General features: G+C 39.2%; 1 protein-coding gene across 1 annotated transcript; it reads right to left on the bottom strand.

The window, feature by feature from the left end:
* Positions 1-6,427: 6,427 nt before the first annotated feature.
* Positions 6,428-24,118, bottom strand: LOC120055947 (desmocollin-2-like). Its single transcript, XM_039004021.1, has 16 exons — positions 23,777-24,118; positions 23,356-23,446; positions 22,947-23,146; positions 22,713-22,817; positions 16,054-16,209; positions 15,811-15,955; positions 15,460-15,614; positions 14,672-14,806; positions 14,308-14,493; positions 13,831-14,078; positions 13,394-13,536; positions 8,859-9,083; positions 8,291-8,512; positions 7,924-8,039; positions 7,475-7,807; positions 6,428-7,042 (listed from the first exon to the last, which is right to left on the bottom strand). The coding sequence occupies exons 1-16, from the start codon at positions 23,837-23,839 to the stop codon at positions 6,845-6,847; spliced, it is 2,721 nt and encodes a 906-aa protein (XP_038859949.1). The 5' UTR covers positions 23,840-24,118; the 3' UTR covers positions 6,428-6,844.
* Positions 24,119-25,241: the final 1,123 nt, after the last annotated feature.

Consider the following 25,241-nt stretch of genomic DNA (forward strand, 5'->3'; position numbering starts at 1 on the left):
CAGAAATACGGTGTAGACATTGTTAATGTTGTAAATGATTATTGCAGCTGGAAACGGCAGATTTTTTATGGAATATCTACATAGGCATACAGAGGCCCATTATCAGCAACCATCATTCCTGTGTTCCAATGGCACGTTGTGTTAGCTAATCCAAGTTTATAATTTTAAAAGGCTAATTGATCATTAGAAAACCCCTTTGCAATTATGTTAGCATAGCTGAAAACTGTTGTTCTGATTTAAAGAAGCAATAAAACTGTCCTTCTTTAAACTAGTTGAGTATCTGGAGCATCAGCGTTTGTGGGTTCGATTACAGGCTTAAAATGGCCAGAAACAAAATACTTTCTTCTAACAAAGCTTGTACAACGCTGTGTACTACTCCCTTCACTGAACAGCGCAAACTGATTCGAACCAGAATAGAAATAGAATAGAAAGAATGCAGTCGTCAATGATTGAGACGGTAACCTTTGACAGACACATACTAATCATTGTCAGATATGCAATATCACTCTGTTGCCAGATGGTGGAGCTCAATATTTGTTCAAGGGTGAATAAAGAATCCTTAGTTACCTCATGATGTCACAGTTATTGTGCAAGACTTGGCTTATTTGTACTCTACTGTACAATGTACCAAACCCATTTAATAATTTACTAGGCGTATCCAGGCATGATAAACAATAGTTACAAGCTAATCATCTTTCTCTCTCTACAAAAAATGAAGGGTTTACAGTAAAACAGCATGACCAAAGTGCATGACACAACAGGTGTATTTTATATTATTTACGTTAAAAGTCATATTAGCAAAAATTGACAAAATAGGCCACACGATTAGTTAAAAAATGGGTCAGTTTGGAAACCCAATTCCAAATGAATAAGAGAACACATGTGCATACATTTCCCATTTGAGTCTCATGTACCATTTCCAAAATTGTTTTTTAGTACATTATATAAAAGTACAGACTCATAACTTTAAAATTGTATTTCATACACTGCAGTTGTGGGAAACATGGGAAAGTTATGCTTATTTGAAACATGATAAACGTGTTATTCCACCTTGTAGACAAGTACCAGAAAATCCCCATGAAAATATTTCACACTTGCTCAAGAGCTCTTTTTTTTCTGTGCCCATTCAGCATTGTTCACAAGCCTAAGCCCCACCCATCTACTTAAGTAGTCATATGAGGCCATGTGCCTGAGTGAAAGAATGATTTAATGAGTGATTTAAGGTAGTGTAGTAGACAGGTAGTGAAAGAAGTAGCCTACAATAAGGAAAACCTCCAGGTAAAAATGCACTTTATCTAGTCCTTGGCATATATCCTAACGGGTTGTTCTTCACATTGTCTCTGGTAAACACACTATATTTAAAATAAGATCAAAGTTTATTATGACACTTCTGTTGAATCAATCAATCACACGCCGTTATGACTACACATACACTCACAGGCTGTCCGTCTGGTTCTATCCTAGGAAGATAAGGTTCTGGGTGCTTCTGTTTAGAATATATGTTTCTGATGAGACAGATGCTGATAGACATGGAATTATAGAGGTTGTTGATGATATGTGTCTGACAGTGAGTCAGTCATACTGTGGAATTAAGCCTGAGGCTGAGTGTATGAACAGGGAGGGGTTAACCTAGGAACATACAGAGATGTATCATGTATGTTTCTAAGTTCCAACCCCTCCCTGTTGCATCTTTGCTCAAATGCATGTAATGCCTGACAATATTCCAGAAATGCATGGCTATGACATTCTACAGGGTGGCCAAAATGGTTCCTAATTTGGCTTCTTAAAGTACTCTTTACATATTGATCAATGGAGATATTTTTTGGGGGGGAGCCATCAAGCCAAAACTTGGCAGTGATATCATTGAAATTGTGATTGTGAGTAAAAGAAAACCTTTTGATTTCACCTCATTTTACCATTCTGTGGTAAAGAGCACATGTTCAACTTCATACAAAACACGTTTCCCATCTCAAGAGGGAAAAAAAGACTATTGTAAGTGCCTCTCTTCAGCTTAATTAAATAATGAAAAATAATAATGATCGGGTGGCACTAGGCTATTTTTATTATTTTTAACTTTCGTTTTTATCGATTTAAACAAAAACTATACATCATACAACACTCCAAAATATGTCAATTGTAGGTCTTGTTCTTGTGCTTCCAATTCCAATGAGTGGTATTACACAGCTCTACAGCGGATGGTTAAAGGTGTTATGGTGTGTTCACAACCAAGTGGGAAGTGGGAATTTATCACATCTGGGAAAAATCCACTTGAACGGTCTTCCAACTGGTAATTACTAGTTAAATCAGCCATGAACTATACCATGTTCACGTGCTAGTTGAAACCAGAAAACTCTAACTGGTTGAAAGTGGCGAGTGTATAGCTACAACCAATTAGCAAGCCGGAAATTTCAGAGTTTCCTTGTTCCGACTAAAATGTGAATGCGTCATCAATCCCCTTGTGACAGTGGGATGGAAGTTTGTTGTGTGCAACAAGGAGGGGCAATTGAATGCAAGATTCACAAAATGTTTTAAATTGTTAAAACATGTCTAGCATGTCTGCCTATGGGTAACAGGGTTGACGTTTTATTCTTAACCCATTAAATGTTGTAACATGTAAATTTAAAAAGGAATAGTTTCACCATATTAAATCGAGAATTAATAGACATATTAAAGTGTCACGCCCTGACCATAGTAAGCTGTTTTTTCTCTGTGTTGGTTGGGGCGTGATAGTGACTTGGGTGGGTCATCTAGGTGATATTGTATTTCTATGGTGGCCTGATATGGTTCCCAATCAGAGGCCGCTGTTTATCGTTGTCTCTGATTGGGGATCATATTTAGGTAGCCATTTACTCATTTGTGTTTGTGGGATCTTGTCTATGTTTAGTTGCCTGTCAGCGCTAGTTGTATAGCTTCACGTTTCGTTTGGTTGTTCGTTTTGTTGTTTTTGTTCGGCATTCATTTATTAAAGAATAATGTACGCCCACCACGCTGCACCATGGTCCATTCCTTACGACGATCGTGACATAAAGGGCACTTCATTTCATATAACACGCTTTTAAATTCAATATGGGTGGTTTTATACAAGGAGTCACTACAGTACATTTATTGCAACCCCTTTTACAATCAGAATAGCCTCAATTTGTCGAGGCATGGACTCTACAAGGTGTCAAAAGCATTCCACAGGTATGCTGGCCCATGTTGACTCCAATGTTCCCACAGCTGTTTCAAGTTGACTGGATGACCATTCTTGATACATACAGTTGAAGTCGGAAGTTTACATACACTTAGGTTGGAGTCATTAAAACTCATTTTTCAACCACTCCACAAATTTCTTGTTAACAAACTAGAGTTTTGGCAAGTCGGTTAGGACATCTACTTTGTGCATGACACAAGTAATTTTCCCAACAGTTGTTTACATACAGATTATTTCACTTATAATTCACTGTATCACAATTCCAGTGGGTTAGAAGTTTACATACAACTAAGTTGACTGTGCCTTTAACAGACTGGAAAATTCCCGATGGCTTTAGAAGCTTCTGATTGACTCAAATGATGTCAATTAGCCTATTGGAGGAGTACCTTTGGATGTATTTCAAGGCCTACCTTCAAACTCAGTACCTCTTTGCCTGACATCATGGGAAAATCAAAAGAAATCAGCCAAGAGCTCAGAGAAAATGTGTAGACCTCCACAAGTCTGGTTCATCCTGTCTCCTCCCGTTTGTCTACACTGATTGAAGTGGATTTAATAAGTGACACCAATAAGGGATCACCTGGTCAGTCTACAGTATGTCATAGAAATAGCAGCCGTTCCTAATGTTTTGTACACCCAGTGTACATTTTAAATACATTCCGTAATATATGTTGAAACGTATTTAACAACTTCTTTGTGATAGGGGGCAGCATTTTCACTTTTGGATGAATTGCGTGCCCATAGTGACCTGCCTCCTACTCTGTCCCAGATGCTAATGTATGCATATTATTATTACTATTGGATACAAAACACTCTGAAGTTTCTAAAACTGTTTGAATGATGCCTGTGAGTATAACAGAACTCATATGGCAGGCAAAAACCTGAGAAAAAATCCAAACAGGAAGTGACAATTCTGAGACTAGTCAATGTTCAACTCATCGTTTGCACTTCCTACGCCTTCCACTAGATGTCAACAGTCTGTAGAACGTGGAATGAAGCTTATGCTGTGTTGTGGGGCCGGATGGGAGGGGAATGAGTCAGTGGTCTGGCAGATTGCCAGTTCCTGGTCATGCGCTTTCCTCATGATATCGCCTTGCATTCCATAACTTCTACAGACATGAAGGAATGCTCCAGTTGGAACGTTATTGGATATATATGATAACAACATCCTGAAGATTGATTCTCTACTTAGTTTGACCAGTTTATTCGACCTGTTATATAACTTTTTGAAGTTTTCGTCCGAGTTCGCCTGCATTTGCGCGAGTGTTTGGACATGTGCACTAAACATGCTAGCAAAAGTAGCTACTTAGACATAAGTAATGGACATTATCGAACAAAACAACGATTTATTGTGGAACTAGGATTACTGGGAGTGATGATCTTCATCAGAATGCAAAGGTAAGGGAATATTGGGAGAGAGTGTCATCTGATGAAGATCATCAAAGGTTAGTGATTAATTTTATCTCTATTTCTGCTTTTTGTGACTACTATCTTTCGCTGGGAAAATGGCTGTGTTTTTCTGTGGCTATGTACTGAGCTAACATAATCGTTTGGTGTGCTTTCGCCGTAAATCCTTTTTGAAATCAAACATGTTGGCTGGATTCACAACATGTGTAGCTTTAATTTGGTGTCTTTCATGTGTGATTTCATGAAAGATTGATTTTTATAGTAATATATTTGAATTTGGCACGCTACATTTTTTCTAGCTTTTGGCCAAGTGGGACGCTACCGTCCCACATATCCCAGAGAAGTTAAGAAAATATATATATACAGTACCAGTCAAAAATTTGGACACACCTACTGATTCAAGGGTTTTTCTTTATTTTTACTATTTCCTACATTGTATAAGAACATCAACACTATGAAGTAACACATATGGAATCATGTAGTAACCAAAAATATGTTAAACAAATCTCAAATCCAAAAATATTTTATAATTGAGATTCTTAAAAATAACCACCCTTTGCCTTCAGCTTCATGAGGTAGTCACCTGGAATGCATTTCAATTAACAGGTGTGCCTTAAGTTAATTTGTGGAATTTATTTTCTTTGTGAGACACAGAGTAGCTGAACGGATGATCTCCACATGTGTGATTCCCACTGTGAGGGCATGGAGGAGGTGTGATGGTGTGGGGGTGCTTTTCTGGTGACACTGTCAGTAATCTATTTAGAATTCAAGGCACAGTTTTGGGTCATTGTCTTGCATGGCTACCACAGCATTCTGCAGTGATACGGCATCCCATCTGGTTTGCGCTTAGTGGGACTATCATTTGTTTTTCAACAGGAAAATGACCCAAAACACACCTCCAGGCTGTGTAAGGGCTATTTGACCAAGGAGAGTGATGGAGTGCTGCATCAGTTGACTTGGCCTCCACAATCACCTGACCTCAGACCAATTGAGATGGTTTGGGATGAGTTGGACCGCAGAGTGAAGGAAAAGCAGTCAACAAGTGCTCAGCATATGTGGGAACTCAATCAAAACTGTTGGAAAAGCAATCCTCATGAAGCTGGTTGAGAGAATGCTAAGAGTGTGCAAAGCTGTCAAGGCAAAAGGGTGGCTACTTTGAAGAATTTGTTTAACACTTTATTGGTTACTACATGATTACATATGTGATATTTCATAGTTTTGATGTCTTCACTATTAATCTATAATGTAGAAAATAGTAAAAATAAAGAAAAAAAAAACCTTGAATGAGTAGGTGTGTCCAAACTTTTGACTGGTACTGTTATATTTGGCCAATTTTTAATATTTCACCTGTATCCTAAAAATAATTATATTTTAACCTTCTATTCTAAACAGAAGCACCAATAACTTCCTATTCTAAATGGAAGCACCCAGAACTGTCTATTCTAAACAGAAGCACCTTCTATTGTAAACAGAAGTACCCAGAACATTCTATTCTTGTCTAAACACAAGAATAATTCTAGTCTAAACACATAAGAATAAAATGAATTGGACAGACAATTGAATTGTGTGACAATTTCAACATGGAAGCCCCAATGTAGCCTAATCGACAAGGCAGTTTTACTCTGATGGCTAAAAAGTGATGAGAAATGCCATTTAGAATCTCACACAAACAGTCTTTAAAAAATGATTGGATTACATACAGTCTGCTTTAGATGGTCACATTCACTCTACTTATTTCATTATCATGTGTTGACTTGTACATAATGTACAATGGTACAAAATATAGCTAGGACAATAAGTGCAAGGCGTAATTATTCAGGTTATCCAACATTGAAAGACAAATATAGAATTTATTTAGTCATGTTTGTACCCCATTCAGTTCATAGGTAATTAGAAAAATCTCATCTAATCTAACATTCAAGTACTGTTTTTACAGCATCTCATAAAAAAAACATTTGATTCTACAACACTGAAACTTTTACCACAATTTACAAATTTGAAAAAATCTTATCTTTGGCACTTAAATCACTAATTGTACACTATTTACAATACATAGTACTTTCCAGTGCAAAAAGGCTCCAACCAACAAACAGTTTGAGCAATTCAGTGTGATGACTGACTCAATGTTTTGTATCACCCTTGATAATAAAAGCATGCCAACCCTCTGATAATTCATAATAGTTAACAAAAAACATACATGAGAACACTTTCTGTAGTAAAAACAATATTGCAATAGATCTTCCTGGTTCATTTGTTAGTGCAGACCTCAGCTAACACCTTGAACTTTGGCCCCAGTGTGTTCAGGAAGTCCAGGTCTTCCTGGTTGACTTGGTCACTGCAGCAGCCCACCGAGCCAGCTGGAGACCCCACCCCCTCGAAGCCGTACGCGTGGATGATGTCATCGGCGTACCGTCCCTCCTCTTCCGTCCCTAGGTAAGCCAACTTCTGCAAAGAAAAGGTAGACCAGGTAAACATGATACGAGACAGGACGGACATGGTAGCAGACAAGGTAAAAGACGAGGTGGAGAGAGGAGAATGCATGTTGTTATTAGTCCATAGGGAGCAGACAAGGACTAGCCCGAAGGGGGGAGGAAGATATTCCAGTAGGTGATATTACATCCTTCCACAGGATATTACACTGAGAACAGACAAACCTTTCACCAACCAGACCATGCATGAAAGCTGACACAGAAGCCAAGGGTTTAGCCAATAAGTAAGCCAACATTACACATCGGAATTGTCTAGGCTTTCACCAATAGTAAGAATTCTATTAAACCTTAGAGAAAAGGCAGAAAATGTGATCCTGACAATATTATCCATTTACGGTGTTTACTCAGACTAAAGTAAAACACATTGACATTGTTTGAGTTGTTTTACCTTTTGTAGAAACAGCCCGTTGGTTTGCCAGTTGAACTTCATGAAACGTGTGTTGTCAAAAGTCATATTGCCACTGGCATATTGTCCGCCACCATATTGATCTACACCATATTGTCCACCGCCATTTTGTCCACCGTATTGACTGCCGTTGTATTGGTCAGAGAAGCCATTCTGCATATCGGTCACAATGACGCTGCTGCCGGACTGCTGTTGAGTGCCCAGGCCTCCTCCCATCTTACCCAAGCTCTTAGCTCCAGCCCACCCCATGTCAATCATTGATCCCTTCACGGAACGGTCAATCCCAGACTTTGGAACAATGATGAGATTTGAATCCTAAAGAGGAGACATAAAAAACAGATGAATACAAATGAGGATGTAACACTGAAATCTGCTCTGATTTCATGACCATGAGAAATGTGTTCGTAATACTTTCATTATGACAGCCTTACCACTGCATCCCCTAAGGCCTCAATGTTAGACGTCAGCAGGATACCACCACTGTCTCCCACATCCTCCAGCTCCATTTTCTCATTCTTCGTCACACACACGAATGCACAAAGGATACCTGCGATAAAGAACCAACAAGAAAGTGTGTGAGTGGCACTGCAACAACAAGGCTGTCAGATGGACAAGACACACAAGTCATTTGTTAAGGAATACAGCTATACTAGCTGATGTCAGCTATTTAAGACTTCACCATTCAATTCCTAATATCTCCATTTTATATGTTGTCCTATCTTATTATTTGCTTTGACACCAACCTGTCAGGCCTACATAAATAATATGAATGTCCATAATAGCCCAGTGGAGACTCACAGAGTAGAAGTAGCAAAGCCAGACCGAGCAACATGGCCAGGATGGCCCACACCCCCAAAGATGTGGAGTTCTGTTGGGCCAGACACGCTCCGTTCCTGCAGCTGCAGATCCGGACCGTCACAGTCTGGGTACTTCCAAAGCCCTGCAGGTCCTCCACCATCAGGGGGACAGTGTATAGGCCGGTAGGGAGCTCCTTAGTTTGCTCCAACATCACTGCAGTGCCTGAGGAGGAAATACACTGTTGTTAGGAACAGGAGTTTTTGTACTAGATTTCCAGGTGAGATGACACTATAAGGACTAAAACTCCTGGCTCTAAAAAAATGTCACCAAACAATGTCAGTTAACAGGTGCTATGCAAGGTGGCTCTGTTGAGGTTGCATCTCTAGAGAGCATTTCGGCTTTAAAGTTGTATTCAAGAATGTATGACACTGACTAGTCATTATAAGATACAAGTTGTACATTTATGGACTTCTTCCCATTAAATAACTGCATCACTTCTTCAATCACATTTGCAAGACATATAATATAGAGATGCAATGGAGTCAGGAGGTAGGAATCATTTTCATACTGTTAAGTGGCTTCACAGCCCAATTGTCATCATGCTTCTCTCCCAGTTTGAAGCTGAAGGGGGCGGAGAAGGGAGCTTGGTCCTTGTCTTCTGCTACCACCAGCACAGAGCCCATCTCTCCCCCATCCTTCTCACACAACACCAGGTCTTTAGAGAGGATGTCTGGGACGTGGTCGTTCATGTCTTCCACTTGAATAATCACCGTCCCTGTACCTGTCTTCCGACCTAGGAGAAAGGAGACATATGGAAGAAACAAGATAACACAATGCCTTCTTGCTGATTTTTATTGTGAGAGCTTGAGTGAGTCAGATTTCCAATCTATTCACTATCACACATGGCAATAAACGGGAAAACTTGAAAGTTCAGTTACAGATGGCACACAGTACTGATATTTTCCCAGTCACTCCCTGTTATAAATGCAAAAAAGAGATAAGGGCCAGTAGATCTTTTTTTTTGGTCATATGCTATCATCATCACATCTGGAATAGAACCGAGTAACACAATGTCATGGACCTCAATGACGTGATAACTCCAGGTGTTACAGACTGACTACTATACTCATCATCCTGTCTCTTAAACAACACAAAGAGTTTTTGTGTTGTGTGTGTGTGAACATAAAACGAACATTGACACCAGAATGTGTTATGTATTAGGTAACATCAGCCAAGGCGTAAAAACGACGACAACCTCTCATCCTCTGTGGTGTAATTCAAGTTCAACACTCCCATATCAACATATCAGTAAAAGGAGGCCTTGAGGAGATGGAATAGGGCACAGGGGTGTTGTTAGCTATAATTATGATGCTTTGTCTCTTCCTTGTTTTAGAGTGTTAATACTTGTAACAGTGATAGAAGCAGTGAGAGAAAGCAAATGCAGGATTAGCATGCTATTAGCTGGGAGGATATAACTAGGTCCCTTAAATTAAGGGGAAAAGGGTGCCCATCAGGACCCATATGTGCTTCATTAACTATGGATATGTACAGTAAACATCATTCAATCTAGTCAAACCGGTTAATAGGCAGGTGGTTAGGAGTGTTGGGCCAGTAACCGAAAGGTTTCTGGATCAAATCCCCGAGCCGACAAGGTAAAACTCTGTCGTTCTGCCCCTGAGCAAGGCAGTTAACTCCACTGTTCCCCGGGCGCTGATGATGTGGATTAAGGCAGCTCCCCACACCTCTGATTCAGAGGGGTTGTGTTAAATGCAGAAGACATATTTCAGTTGAATGCATTCAGTTGCATTCTATCTCCCCTTTCCCTCCGAACCATAGGCAACTGACGTTACAAGCGTTATTCAGAAATTAGGGAGAGATGTTTAATTAGAGAAGAATGGATTAACTTTTTCAATGCTAGTTGAGGATACTATAGTGATCACGTTTAACATTGGATTTATTAACTACAAAAAGGTAAGACGTGTTTTAATTTGAATTCTGGTGCTGCTGTCCACACACACACACGCTTTGACCAACGTAAAGCCAACTCTCGGAAGATGAAAGACATTCAAAGTTCCATTCTGTGGGCCTAATTCAGATAATGCATGTCATAAGATGCCCAGCGCTTCAAGCCAAGCCTCCTCCACCCTCTCTCGATCTTCAGTCACATCTCACACCCTACACTTGTCTGTCCAATGTATGTAAACAACTAGGCTACAGCTTGTCAGCTAGCTGCTCTGCATGCACTATTCTATCTCAAGGCAATCAGACTGTTAAACAGCCATCACTAACATAGAGAGGCTGCTGTCAACATACATACTCAAATCTCTGGCCACTTAAATAAATGGACTTAAAAGGTATCACTAGTCACTTTAAATAACGCCACTTTAATAATGTCTACATATCCTACATTACTCATCTCATTGGTACATACTGTATTCTACACCATCTACTGCATCTTGCCTATGCCGCACGCCATCGCTCATCCATATATTTGTATGTACATATTAATTCCTTTACATTTGTATATAAGGTAGTTGTGAATTTGTTAGATATTACTGCATAATCGGAACTAGAAGCACAAGCATTTCGCTAAACTCGCATTAACATCTGCTAACCATGTGTATGTGACCAATACAATTTGATTGGTTAAGTAATTTAATGTTGAGCTAAATGTAAAAAATATATATATTTCAGTGGTTTTAAAAGGAACGATATAAACCATTACTTTTTGGGGGGTTAGAACCAGAACAATACTATTGGAAAATAATTTCAGTTCCAACTCCTGCTTTCCTCTGCCCTGGAAGCAGAAAAACATCAACCAGCTAGCTAGGTATACATCTAGCTAGCTAATTACAATGCCTTCAGAAAGTATTCACACCCCTTGACTTTTTCCAGATTTTGTTGTGTTACAGCCTGAAATTGAGATTGTGTGTTACTGGCCTACACACAATATCCCATAAGGTCAAAGTGGAATTATGTCCTATGTTGCTATGTCTGTATGCTATGTCTTGTTCTATGTTGCTATTGTCTATATTGTAATTGTTTTTAATAACCTGCTCAGGGACTGCGGTTGAAAATTAGCCGGCTGGCTAAAACCGGCACTTTTACTGAAACGTTGATTAATGTGCACTGTCCCTGTAAAAATAAACTCAAACTCAAACTCATGTTTAGAAATTTGTACAAAATAATTAAAAATGAAAAGCTGAAATGTCTTGAGTCAGTAAGTATTCAACCCCTTTGTTATGGCAAGCCTACATAAATTAAGGAGTAAACATTTGCTTAACAAGTCATAATAAGTTGCATGGACTTACTCTGCGTGCAATAAGAGTGTTTAACATGATTTTTAAATGATTACCTCATCTCTGTACCCCACACATACAATTATCTGTAAGGTCCCTCAGTCGAGCAGTGCATTTTAAACACAGATTCAACCACAAAGCTGCCTTGCAAAGAAGGGCACCGATTGATAGATGGGTAAACATGAAACAAGCAGACATTGAATATCCCTTTGAGCATGGCGAAGTTATTAATTACACTTTGGATGGTGTATCAATACACCCAGTCACTACAAAGATACAGGTGTCCTTCCTAACTCAGTTGCCGAAGAGGAAGGAAACCGCTCAGGGATTTCACAATGAGGCCAATGGTGACTTTAAAACTGTTACAGAGTTTAATGGCTGTGATAGGAGAAAACTTAGGATGGATCAACAACAATGTATTTACTCCACAATACTAACCTAAATTGCAGAGTGAAAAGACAGCCTGTACAGAATAAAAAAATATTCCAAACTTACATCCTTACTTAAATCAGCATGAAAATCTATGGCAAGACTTGAACATGTCTGTCTAGCAATAACCAACTTGACAGAACTTGAAGAATTAAAAAAATAATAATGTGCAAATATTGTACAATCCAGGTGTGCAAAGCTCTTAGAGACTTACCCAGAAAGACTCACAGCTGTAATCGCTGCCAAAGGTGATTCTAACCTGTATTGACTCATGGGTGTGAATACTTATGTAAATTAGAGATTTCATTTTCTATAAATTAGCAAATATTTCCAAAACATGTTTTCACTTTGTCATTATGCGGTATTGTGTGTAGATGGGTGAGCATTTTTTTTAAATACATTTTTTAAATCAGTCTAACACAACAAAATGTGGAATAAGTCAAGAGGTATGAATAATTTCTGAAGGCACTGTAGCCAGCTACGTACTCTGTAAGTTAGCTTGACATGCTAGAAAGTAATAGAAACAAGTTGAGAAAAAATCTACAAGAAACATGTTTTATTATCTTCTGAATCAATTTGTTTCTCCTGTCTTGAATGTAGTTCTATTTTGCGATCTCGTAAAATAAACGTGATCTCTTTGACGAGACAGTCAGCCAGTGATGGTTGTCTCCATGGTAACCATATACTTATTCTGCCATACATGCTTTCAAACTACTGTAAAACCAGAAATCCCCGATCACACATGTAGGCGATGTAATGGTGACGTTGGCTATTTAACCTCATGCTCAGAAACACGTCGTCGGGTCTAACGGTCGTCCCGCACCGAACTGCGCATGTGCAGGCAGTCAAAGCAAAGGCATTCCTTCGATATAAAGTTGTTTTTGACTCAAATGAAAGCGTGTCAGTTTTCCCCTCATGAGGTTGGAGTAATAACATGTTCAACTACTTAAGACATTGGCTCAAATCTAGATTGTGCCTTTAGATAGAGAAAACTAACAACTAAGGAAGAATTTTTCATTTCACTCATTGACATCTCAAAGCCCAATCTCCAGCCTGGTCTGTTTAGTCTGTTTTGCAAGCGTTCCCGGAAGTCTCGTGATGTTGCGCCTCTGGGTTTAGAAACTCTGGGGTAATATCCCTTAAGTATGCCCTTACTAAAGGAAAACATTTGAGGGGCTCTATGCAACGCCTTTAAACAATTCCCTCAGGTAAGGGTAAATCCTTAAAGGAAACACTTAAGATGTTTTATGCTACCAGGCCCAAAGTTTTTCAAAGCAATAGATGAGTTAAGATCATCCAAATAGTGGTGCATATCTGACTACACAGAAATGTAATAAAGACACATGCGAGACAATGTGTAACAACATCTACTTACTGGCATCCACAGCTTTCATAGTGACGTTGTAAACACCATCCACTACAAAGTGGGACTCCCTGTCGATTGTGTTGGCGATCTTCAGCTGTCCAGTGCTTTCATCGACATTGATCCATGAAGCCGGGTCTGAGACCTTGTAATACCTGAGAGGGAACAGAGAGAGAAGACGGCATTAAAGCATTCATGAGCATCATGGTGCAATTCTGCCATCAAGTGCTGGAGAGAGAAAAAAAACATGGCATACCATATTTCACAGTACCTCTATTTTCTATTGAAACACATTCTGACCTTACTTGCTATAACATCATATTATTACTATGACCATTATCAATATGGTCAGACAATATGCCATCACCTATGGTCATATGGCAAGACTGCACAAACAGATCTGGGACCAGGCTAATAAAGTATGACATTGAGGTAAACTAAGATCTTACTTGATGCCAGCGCTGCTCTTGGTCTCTGGGTCTACGGCAGTGTATGTTCCGATCAGGGTGTCGTTTGGAGTATTTTCCTGGACAGTAAATCGTACGGTGGGGGCAGTGAACTCTGGTCCCTCGTCCACGTCCCCCACTGTGACATCCACAGGGATGGACACCCACTTGGCATTGGTCCCACTCAGCTCAGCCTGGTTACGGGCCAACACCTCCAGCTTTAGGTTCTTGGTCTTCTCGTAGTCTAGAGGCTGGTGACACAGCGAAGACAAGGAGTGTCATTTTATTGCATTATTATTGGACTATCTGCCATCAATGACAATGTCATTGTACAAGAGTAAATAAGTATTTTGGTTCAATATTTTGACTGTCTTTATGTTATGGGATAGTTTGCCGAAATTATGTTTGCCTTATTTTAAAAATAAATATGAAAGTCAAGATCAGATCAAAAATATAGGTTCATTGTGAGTACCAACTCACCTTTGTTAGGTAAATTAGTCCTTCATTTGTTTTTGGGTCTCTTTCAATCCTGAAGTTCCCATTTTCGTTCCCCTTGGTGATGATGAACTCAGAGTTCCAGTTTGGTGTGTTTATTAAGTCCTTGTCTTCAATAGGGATTCTGAGGATGAGGCCTTTCTCTTGGTTCTCCATAACACTCACATTATACTGCAAGAGGAAAGCAGCATGTTCAATTATCTGACTGAGGTATATTGAATATCCATACTCTATAGCAAACAAAATATAGCACATTTTCACCATTACTATTGTTTTGCTGCCAAATAAACTGCGATACAAAAATGTCATTACTGAAAAAAAATCTTCAAGATTATAATTTTTTACTTACAGATGTCTTTGTAAAAGTGGGAGGGTTGTCGTTGATATCTCCCAACACTATTGTGGCTGTAGCCGTGTTGGATAGACCATTCATGGCGCCATTCATGTCTCTGATGTCCACTATCACTAAATGGTTGTCTTTCACCTGAAAAACAAAATACCAAAATATACATTTAGTTCAAATATTACATTGAGTGCACAACACACCTTCCCAATATTGAGTTGCACCTATTTTGCCTTCAGAACAGCCTCAATTTGTTGGGGCATGGAGCGTTTTACAGGGATTCTGGCCCATGTTGACTCCAAAGCTTCCCACATTTGTGTCAAGTCGGCTGGATGTCCTTTGGTGGTGGAACATTCTTGATACACACGGGAAACTGTTGAAAAATCCAACCTCGTTGCTGTTCTTGACACACTCAAACGGGTGCACCTGGCACCTACTACCATACCCTGTTCAAAGGCACTGAAATCTTTTGTCTTGCTCATTCACCCTTTGAATGGCACACACACGCAATCCATGTCTCAATTGTCTCAAGGCTTAACAATTATTCTTTAACCTGTCTCTTCCCCTTCATCTACACTGATTGACGTAGATTTAACAGGTGACATCAACAAGGGATCGTAGCTTTCACCTGGATTCACCTGGTCAGTCTATGTCAGGGAAAGAGCAAATGTTCCTAATGTTCTGTGCACTCAGTGTATATTAAAACATTAATAATTCAAACAATGATAGCAGAGAGGAACCCTGGAAAACTAAGTGAGATAATTTGAAAGTACGAAGAGGAGACTAACTCTCACCTCTCTGTCAAGAGTGTCTGTTTTGGTGCTGATGACTCCTGTCTCTGGGTTGATGAAGAACAGGTTGGTCCCAGAGAGGAGGGAGTACCTGATCTTAGTGTGGTCTGTACCAGGCTCGTCTTTGTCTGTGGCATTCACCTTCCCCACAATGGTACCTGCAATGGAATACATCACAACACACAGGCTATTAGTTCATATCCACAAGATCCTGATTCAAATGAATGTCTGGATGTGTGACAAATGTATCTGTAAATGTACTAATTTGTGAAACATATGGCACTTTTTCTATGTACTGTATTACAGAGGCTAAAGACACTCTGGTATGTATTACTTCAGCTGTATGTTTCTCACCTGTGCTGCTGTGTTCCAGCACAGTAAACTGCAGTTGGCCAGTGAAAGTTGGTGCATTGTCATTCACATCTTCTACATTCACTGTGATGGGTAATGGTAAGTCTGTCTCCTGGTTGGTGTATCTGTCAAACACTCTGGCTTGAAACTGAAAAAAGAGATGTCATGTTTTATCATCATAGATAATCAATTAATCAATTATTAAATAATAAAGCAATAAATCAATAATTGTTGTCTACTACTCACTATAAACTGAGGGGTAATCTCACGGTCGACAGCTTTGTGGACCTTCAGCATCCCAGTTTCCCTTACCACACTAAACACACCCACAGGGTTCTCTGTCACACCAGGCCCACTGAGGGTGTAGTACACATTGTATGCGGCAGAAGAATCAGATGCAACCTAGACCAGAAAACAATCAAATATTATCTGGGGTCAAGCTTCAACAACCAGTGGGATAATCATATCATTCGGGTTAGAAAATTGTACAGTAATGATATGTTTTTGGTTGGATATGTTTCCCAATTTCTTTCTTTGGTTTTTGCAATCTTTATCAAACCATTTGCCATTATTGTTAGTCGTATTGTTTGGCCTCAGACCAGTAAGTGTGAGCAGAGCCTGCTGAGCATCTGGTACATGTCATTGGCTTGGGCTAGTGTAAGAGTGGGGGGTTGGGCCTGTTTGCCTGATCACAGCCTGGGCATATGTGTGACTTCCATGTTGAGGCCCTTTTGGCGGGAGTGTGGGGTATGGGGTGGGCAGGAGGGGCATAGGTCTGATCTTCCTACCTCCCATCTCACACACATTGACCGAAGCCCTTCCCACGCCCTGCTGCAGCTCTCCCGAATCGCGCAGCAAACAAGTGCTGTTTAGAATAACTTTACTCAAAGGTTTCACAGAAAGCACACATGTATTTCGATATCCTCTCCAAAAATCATGATATTATTTGAATAGTGAAAATATTTCTAATACCCATCCCTAGTGTTTACACAGGCAGCCCAATTCTGATATTTTGCCAGTAATTGGTCTTTTGACACAGCCTTAGTAACACTTAGTCAACAATTATAATGCTTTAGACCTTTTACTTGCTAGGCGTGTATGACCATTTCTGTTTTGCAAAATGTAGAGACACAGAAAACCTGAGTCTACACCTTCACTATGGTGAATCACTAAAACAATACAGAAATACACTACGGAAAAAGAAGGAACAGCACGTCAGAAATCAGCTCAATGTAATTGAAGAATCCATAGACTCTAACCACTTCTGGAAAAAAAGGAAAACACTAAACAAACAACAACACGAAGAGTTATCTATCCAAAACGGAGATGTATGGGTAAATCATATCTCCAATCTTTTTGTCCCTATAACAAAGAACAGCAAAAACATGTACATGATCAAATACAAATCTTAGAATCAACTATTAAAGACTACCAGAACCCATTGAATTCTCCAATTACATTAAATGAACTACAGGACTAAATACAAACCCTCCAATCCAAAAGGCCTGTGGTGTTGATGATATCCTCAATGAAATGATAAAATATCCAGACAACAAATGTTTTATTTTATTTAACTAGGCAAGTCAGTTAAAAACAAATTCTTACTTACAATGACAGCCTAATTGGCTATACTTAAACTCTTTAACATCATTTTTAGCTTTGGCATCTTCCCCAATATTTGGAACCAAGGACTGATCACCCCAATCCACAAAAGTGGAGACAAATTTGACCCCAATAACTACCGTGGGATATGCGTCAACGGGAACTTTGGGAAAATCCTCTGCATTATCATTAATGGCAGACTTGTACATTTCCTCAGTGAAAACAATGTACTGAGCAAATGTCAAATTGGCTTTTTACCAAATGACTGTACGACAGACACGTTAATTGACAAACAAACAAACCAAAACAAAGGCAAAGTCTTCTCATGCTTTGTTGATTTAAAAAATGTCAATTTGGCATAAGGGTCTGATTCCATCTAGACACCGTTGCCCTAGAGCACACAAAAAAAAGACATACCTTGGCCTAAACATCAGCACCACAGGTAACTTCAACAAAGCTGTGAACGAGCTGAGGGACAAGGCAAGAAGGGCCTTGCCATCAAAACTAACATAAAATTTGACATACCAATTAGGATCTGGTTAAAAATACTTAAATCCAGTTATAGAACACATTGCCCTTTATGGTTGTGAGGTCTGGGGTCCGCTCACCAACCAAGAATTCACAAAATGAGATAAACACTAAATTGAGACTCTGCATGCAGAATTCTGCAAAAATATCCTCTGTGTACAACATAAAACACCAAATAATGCATGCAGAGCAGAATTAGGCCGATACCCGCTAATGATCAAAATCTAGAAAAGAGACGTTAAATTCTACAACCACCTAAAAGGAAGCGATTCCCAAACCTTCCATAAATAATCCATCACCTACAGAGAGATGAACCTGGAGAGGAGTCCCTTAAGCAAGCTGGTCCTGGGGCTATTTTCACAAACACAAACAGACCCCACAGAGCCCCAGGACAGCAACACATTTTCATCCAACCAAATCATGAGAAAACAAAAAGATAATTACTTGACACATTGGAAAGAATTAACAAAAAACTAAGCAAACTAGAATTCTATTTGGCCCTAAACAGAGAGTACATAGTGGCAGAATACTTGACCACTGTGACTGACCCAAACTTAAGGAAAGCTTTGACTATGTACAGACTCAGTGAGCATAGCCTTGCTATTGAGAAAGGCAGACCTGGCTCTCAAGAGAAGACAGGCTATTTGCACACTGCCCACAAAATGAGGTGGAAACTGAGCTGCACTTCCTAAGCACCTGCCAAATGTATGACAATATTAGTGACCCATGTTTCCCTCAGATTACACAGATCCACACAGAATTTGAAAACAAACCCAATATTGATGAACTCCCATATCTACTGGGTGAAATACCACAGTGACTCATCACAGCAGCAATATTTGTGACCTGTTGCCACAAGAAAAGGGCAACCAGTGAAGAACAAACACCATTGAAAATACAACCCATATTTATGTTTATTTATTTTTCATTTTGTAATTTAACTATTTGCACATTGTTACAAAACTGTATATAGACATAATTTGACATTTGAAATGTCTTTATTATTTTGGAACTTCTGTGAGTGTAATGTTAACTGTTAATTTTTATTGTTTATTTCACTTTTGTTTATTATCTTCTTCACTTGCTTTGGAAATGTTAACATATGTTTCCCATGCCAATAAAGCACTTAAATTGAATTGAGAGAAAGTAGCCATACTTGTGCTAGTTAAACTAACTCAACACACTATCACATCTTATTGTGAAATAGACACAAATTACTTATTTGAAATTCGTGACAGGCACACGAAAAGTGTCTGTCACGAATTTCCAATAAACAATTTGTGTCTATTTCACAATAACCTGTGATACTGGGTTGACAAAGGTTATCGATTATACCATCTGGTAGTGCCCGTCTTGACTGCATCAAAGCGATGTAAAGAAGCTAGTCGCTAGCAACGGTACCCATGAGGTTGCCAACTAGCAAGGCTAATTGAGGCTATAATTTTGCTGTGCGCTTTGTCCTTGGACTAGTGTAACACAGTTTCTCTGGACCCCCGCAAGGTCGGACTTAAATAAATGTTTGATGTAACAGCATACTGTAAGAAATTTTATTATATCTATACATTACAATTCTACCTGTGATTATACTCCGGGTTGCAATCCGGCTTGCAATCCTTATTAAACAAACTAACCTCTGATCAAAGAAGTTTCCTGTGGTCTCTTGTATAACATAGTGCAGAATTCCCTTACAGTACTAATCAGATACCAATGGATTTTTAGAATATACAACTGTCCTGTATAGGCTACCTGAACCTGCATGACATGAGCCACCCTCACGCTCAATCCCAGCTTTGATAGGAAGTTGTGCGTCTATTAATGCCAAATAATAGGCTTACATACAGTCATTCCACCCTCAGAACACTAGCTTACTATATTGTTTCATTATGCACTATCTACAGCGGGGCAAAAAAGTATTTAGTCAGCCACCAATTGTGCAAGTTCTCCCACTTAAAAAGATGAGAGAGGCCTGTAATTTTCATCATAGGTACACTTCAGCTATGACAGACAAAATGAGAAAAAAAATCCAGAAAATCACATTGTAGTATTTTTCATTAATTTATTTGCAAATTATGGTGGACAATAAGTATTTGGTCAATAACAAAAGTTTATCTCAATACTTTGTTATATACCCTTTGTTGGCAATGACAGAGGTCAAATGTTTTCTGTAAGTCTTCACAAGGTTTTCACACACTGTTGCTGGTATTTTGGCCCATTCCTCCATGCAGATCTCCTCTAGAGCAGTGATGTTTTGGGGCTGTTGCTGGGCAACACGGACTTTCAACTCCCTCCAAAGATTTTCTATGGGGTTGAGATCTGGAGACTGGCTAGGCCACTCCAGGACCTTGAAATACTTCTTACGAAGCCACTCCTTCGTTGCCCGGGCGGTGTGTTTGGGATCATTGTCATGCTGAAAGACCCAGCCACGTTTCATCTTCAATGCCCTTGCTGATGGAAGGAGGTTTTCACTCAATCTCACGATACATGGCCCCATTCATTCTTTCCTTTACATGGATCAGTCGTCCTGGTCCCTTTGCAGAAAAACAGCCCCAAAGCATGATGTTTCCTACTGCTTCACAGTAGGTATGGTGTTCTTTGGATGCAACTCAGCATTCTTTGTCCTCCAAACACGACGAGTTGAGTTTTTACCAAAAAGTTATATTTTGGTTTCATCTGACCATATGACATTCTCCCAATCTTCTTCTGGATCATCCAAATGCTCTCTAGCAAACTTCAGACGGGCCTGGACATGTACTGGCTTAAGCAGGGGGACACGTCTGGCACTGCAGGATTTGAGTCCCTGGCGGCGTAGTGTTACTGATGGTAGGCTTTGTTACTTTGGTCCCAGCTCTCTGCAGGTCATTCACTAGGTCCCCCCGTGTGGTTCTGGGATTTTTTCTCACCGTTCTTGTGATCATTTTGACCCCACGGGGTGAGATCTTGCGTGGAGCCCCAGATCGAGGGAGATTATCAGTGGTCTTGTATGTCTTCCATTTCCTAATAATTGCTCCCACAGTTGATTTCTTCAAACCAAGCTGCTTACCTATTGCAGATTCAATCTTCCCAGCCTGGTGCAGGTCTACAATTTTGTTTTTGGTGTCCTTTGACAGCTCTTTGGTCTTGGCCATAGTGGAGTTTGGAGTGTGACTGTTTGAGGTTGTGGACAAGTGTCTTTTATACTGATACCAAGTTCAAACAGGTGCCATTAATACAGGTAACGAGTGGAGGACAGAGGAACCTCTTAAAGAAGAAGTTACAGGTCTGTGAGAGCCAGAAATCTTGCTTGTTTGTAGGTGACCAAATACTTATTTTCCACCATAATTTGCAAATAAATTAATAAAAAATCCTACAATGTGATTTTCTGGATTTTTTTTCCTCATTTTGTCTGTCATAGTTGAAGTGTACCTATGATGAAAATTACAGGCCTCTCTCATCTTTTTAAGTGGGAGAACTTGCACAATTGGTGGCTGACTAAATACTTTTTTGCCCCACTGTATATACTGTATTTAGCTGCTATTTAGAACTTTTAAAAAATACACATCAAATAGCCAAACAATGAGGAAAAAAGTAGTCGACTTGAGGATAAATTCGGCCACTATTTAATGTTGAATTTAGTGGGTTTGTCTGGCTAACAGCCTACACAAATGGGCTGCAATATTCAAATTAAACTAAATAAAAATAAATGCAACTTGAGAGACTCCCCTGGTGTCATAATATATTTTGATATTGCAACCACATAATTCAATCGCCGGTTCACCAGTATGAACGAAATCACAAACAGATTTTTTTGTTCAAGCCCTCAAGAACTGTTGTCTGCTAATGGTGATAATCTGTTTGCATCTGCCTATGTATTGTCTTTCCAGTATCCAGACAACCTGTCCCAGAGCATCCTATACAGTAATTGAATCTATCTCCGTAACGTGTTGAGGCCGGCAATTAAGTAGAATGAGAAGCTCAATTAAAGATGTTTCAGAACTGCTATATTTGAAGCTCAACTCCCTTCTGCACAGTTTCTTGTCTACAACAACTCCCTTCTGATTAAACTGTCTAGCTGTTGGTTGCTCATTGTAGTCTACTTCTTCTCATTAAGGTTACTTCATTCAGACATTTTAATTCCATTTTGCATTGATTAGAAATATCCCACTTCACCTGCTAGGCTTACATGGAGCCTCTGCCCCTTTAATTGCGGGACAATAACAGCAAGCTACATGTGTGAAGCGTGTGTAGACTACCGGTATGTCTTTGTTATGGGGCGCAAGTCATAAAAACTACATTCAAAAGTGTGTTGTTTTATTAAATGAAGAATATCAAATGTCATGTTATATACTTGTGTGTAGCAATGTCACATGGCTCATTTTAATTAATTCATACTTTTTATTGTTTTAAAAGGCCTATATTATTTTCTTCTAAAAAGTGAATACTCACACAATTAATCGAATACCAACATCCATTGGGATATTAGATTAATAGATTAACTGTGCCCACTAATCCTGTGTATACATGTATGTGGTTGGGTGTGTATGGGTGTGTACCATCTGATGAGGGTGTGGAGCATACAGGTACAGAATGTGCTTTAGCCACAAGTGAGAAAGAGTGAGAAATAAAGTGGAACATGGGTAAGGAGAATTGAAAGCACAGGTAGAGGATAATTTGGCTGTTGCCCATGTAGGAGTGTGTTATGACTACATTACATGAAATATGGACAAGGCTTAGGTTTATTGTCCATATTCAAATAGACAGAATGTGATGCAAGTTGTAACTTATTTTAAGGACATTACCAGATCAACTTCCTTTGGAAATGGAGGGACTTCGTTTTCTATGATGTTGAAGGGCAGAGGGCTCCAACGTCTTTTGGAGCGCTTTAGTAGACCATCTTTCAATACCTGAAACATGCAGGGGGAAAATCACAAAAAAGTCACGACACTACAAACATAATACAGTACCTATTTAAAAAGTATGGGACTAGCATCTTCAACATCTTTTACTCTAAGCCAATGTGGAATCCACCTTACTTTTCTAGAGTTCTGGACAAGGTAAACATCCATGTTTTTCTTCTGACCATTGGGGTCCTGAAACTGCACTGAGAATGTCCTGCCGTTGGCTGGTACCATAGTGATGTGGACTGTTACTATAGTTCCATCTGCCTGTACTGTGAAGTCCGGGTCACAAGAGGTAAAGTGCAAGGTCTTGGTGTCACAGTTGTCGACATCAACTGAACAATGAGAGAGAAAGAAATGTTATGAACTATAAAATTACTAAAAACAACATGATTTATCCAAAGCAAGATAACGTGATTATGATTAAGAATGATAAAGGATGTCAACTGGTTATCAAAAGTTTATGACTATATTGATTGTTTCATTCAGTATCAATTACATACAACGTTTGACAGGACTGGAGTATTTGTGAATGTTTAGCTACCTTTTGAAATAACATGCCCAACTGGTACTGTCTGAGGTACTGCTGCTTGTATGGAGCCGGGGATAAAGCAGGAGTCCACACATGAGATAATCTGGAGTTAACACATGAGAGTGATATTGTTCATTCTAACAACGTGCATATCATACAATAGCTGTGTTACAAATATCGTACTGTAATTATTTGTATTGTCTATTATTGGAACCAAAATAATGAGACATTTACATTTTGAAGAACATAGTCTGCATAGGTAGATGTATCAACAAGCCGCACCTTGCCAGTGATATACAGTCTAATATTACAAAACTGCACAAAATAAAAGTTACGTTTGCCAATTCAATTACATTCATAGACTCGAAGGTAGTTGACATATCGAAATCAAATGTGACAATTACAGAAAAACTTTCATTTCATATATACTTACCAAAAAGATGCATAAATTGACATTTAAGTTCCGTGCCATTTTTGTTACTACCATTCCAAACATCAAGACTATAGTAACGACACCACACCCAGGAACAAGAAGTATAAGTGTTTCTGTCAAGGGCGAGGAATAGAGGGTGGAATATCCTTACACCAATCAAAATACAGTAACCTAATTGTGTCCGTATGCGTCTTCCATTGCAGGTATCGGAATGACGGTTTCATTTATGAGCTATGCCCATAGTAAGTACCCCGCCCGCGATTACTCAATTGTCTACCTCGACGCCGGGACGCATTCCTCGTCTAGTACTCCACCTTCTTTCAGTCTGTGAAAATAACAGTACAGACGTGTGATTTATGCTTTATTAACATGTGATCAGCTGCGTGATGTGATCATGTGATCAAAGCTTGTGGTTTGGTGTGAGGCATGCACGCTAAGCAAATGGGTTACTTCGAAAGAAAGCACAGTGAACAAATGTTACCAATAGGGGGAAACATTGTATCGGTAATGGGTTGTTGTCTGAAAACAATGGAATTCCCCTTGGATTTTTTTTCTCAACTATCAACTGTCCCATGCAATGGATTTAAAATTGAAATGATTTTTTCTGCTTTTTCTATATCTAAAAAAATGTAAGCAAGTAGACAGTAATTTGTAATGATATTTTAATCCTTAGTGCAGTTATCAATGGAAGTATTTTATAACTCCATTCTGTTCCAGGGAAATTAAGATAGGAACATGTCATGTATTTCAAGAGTAAACTCTCTCTTTCTATCATTGCATAATCTCAATGATGATGAATTGAACTGCTGAAAGCCACAATAAATAAACTTGATCCGTGTTCAGGGAATACAGTGCCTTTGGAAAATATTCAGGCCCTTTGACGTTATGTATTAAATAAAATAATCCTCAGCAATCTACACACAATACCCAATAATGACAAAGCGAAAACAGGTTTTTTGAATTTTTTACACATTTAAAAAATATAAAACAGAAATATTTTATTTACGTAAGTATTCAGACCCTTTGCTATGAGACTCGAAATTGAGCTCAGGTGCATCCTGTTTTCATTGATCATCCTTGAGATGCTTCTGCAACTTGATTGGAGTCCACCTGTGGTAAATTCAATTGATTGGACATGATTTGGAAAGGCACAGTGTAATGAGTGCACTGAGAGTCGGGAAGCAAGTACAGGGAGTGAGTGTTTTAATTAATAAATAAACCAAACAACAAACAAACAACACACTGACATGAAAACAGAGTCAATAACACCTGAGGAAAGAACCAAGGGGAGTGACAGATATAGGGAAGATAATCAAGAAGGTGATGGAGTCCAGGTGAGTGTCATGAGGCGCTGGTGCGCTTGACGATGGTGACAGGTGTGCAGGATAATCAGCATCCTGATGACCTAAAGGCCGGAGAGGGAGTATACGTGACACACACACAGTCTATATAAGGTCCCACAGTT

Source organism: Salvelinus namaycush, chromosome 11 (genome assembly GCF_016432855.1).
Source record: "Salvelinus namaycush isolate Seneca chromosome 11, SaNama_1.0, whole genome shotgun sequence".
Taxonomy (NCBI): Eukaryota; Metazoa; Chordata; class Actinopteri; order Salmoniformes; family Salmonidae; genus Salvelinus; species Salvelinus namaycush.

What these genes read in the sequence shown, in the direction of transcription:
- LOC120055947 (XM_039004021.1), bottom strand. Translation starts at nt 23,839, where the DNA reads ATGTTTGGAATGGTAGTAACAAAAATGGCACGGAACTTAAATGTCAAT. An exon ending in CCACTTTTACAAAGACATCT is followed by an intron (nt 14,494 to 14,671) that starts GTAAGTAAAAAA and finishes TTCCTCTTGCAG; the next exon opens with TATAATGTGAGTGTTATGGA. An exon ending in GGCTGTGAAGCCACTTAACA is followed by an intron (nt 8,513 to 8,858) that starts GTATGAAAATGA and finishes TTTCCTCCTCAG; the next exon opens with GCACTGCAGTGATGTTGGAG.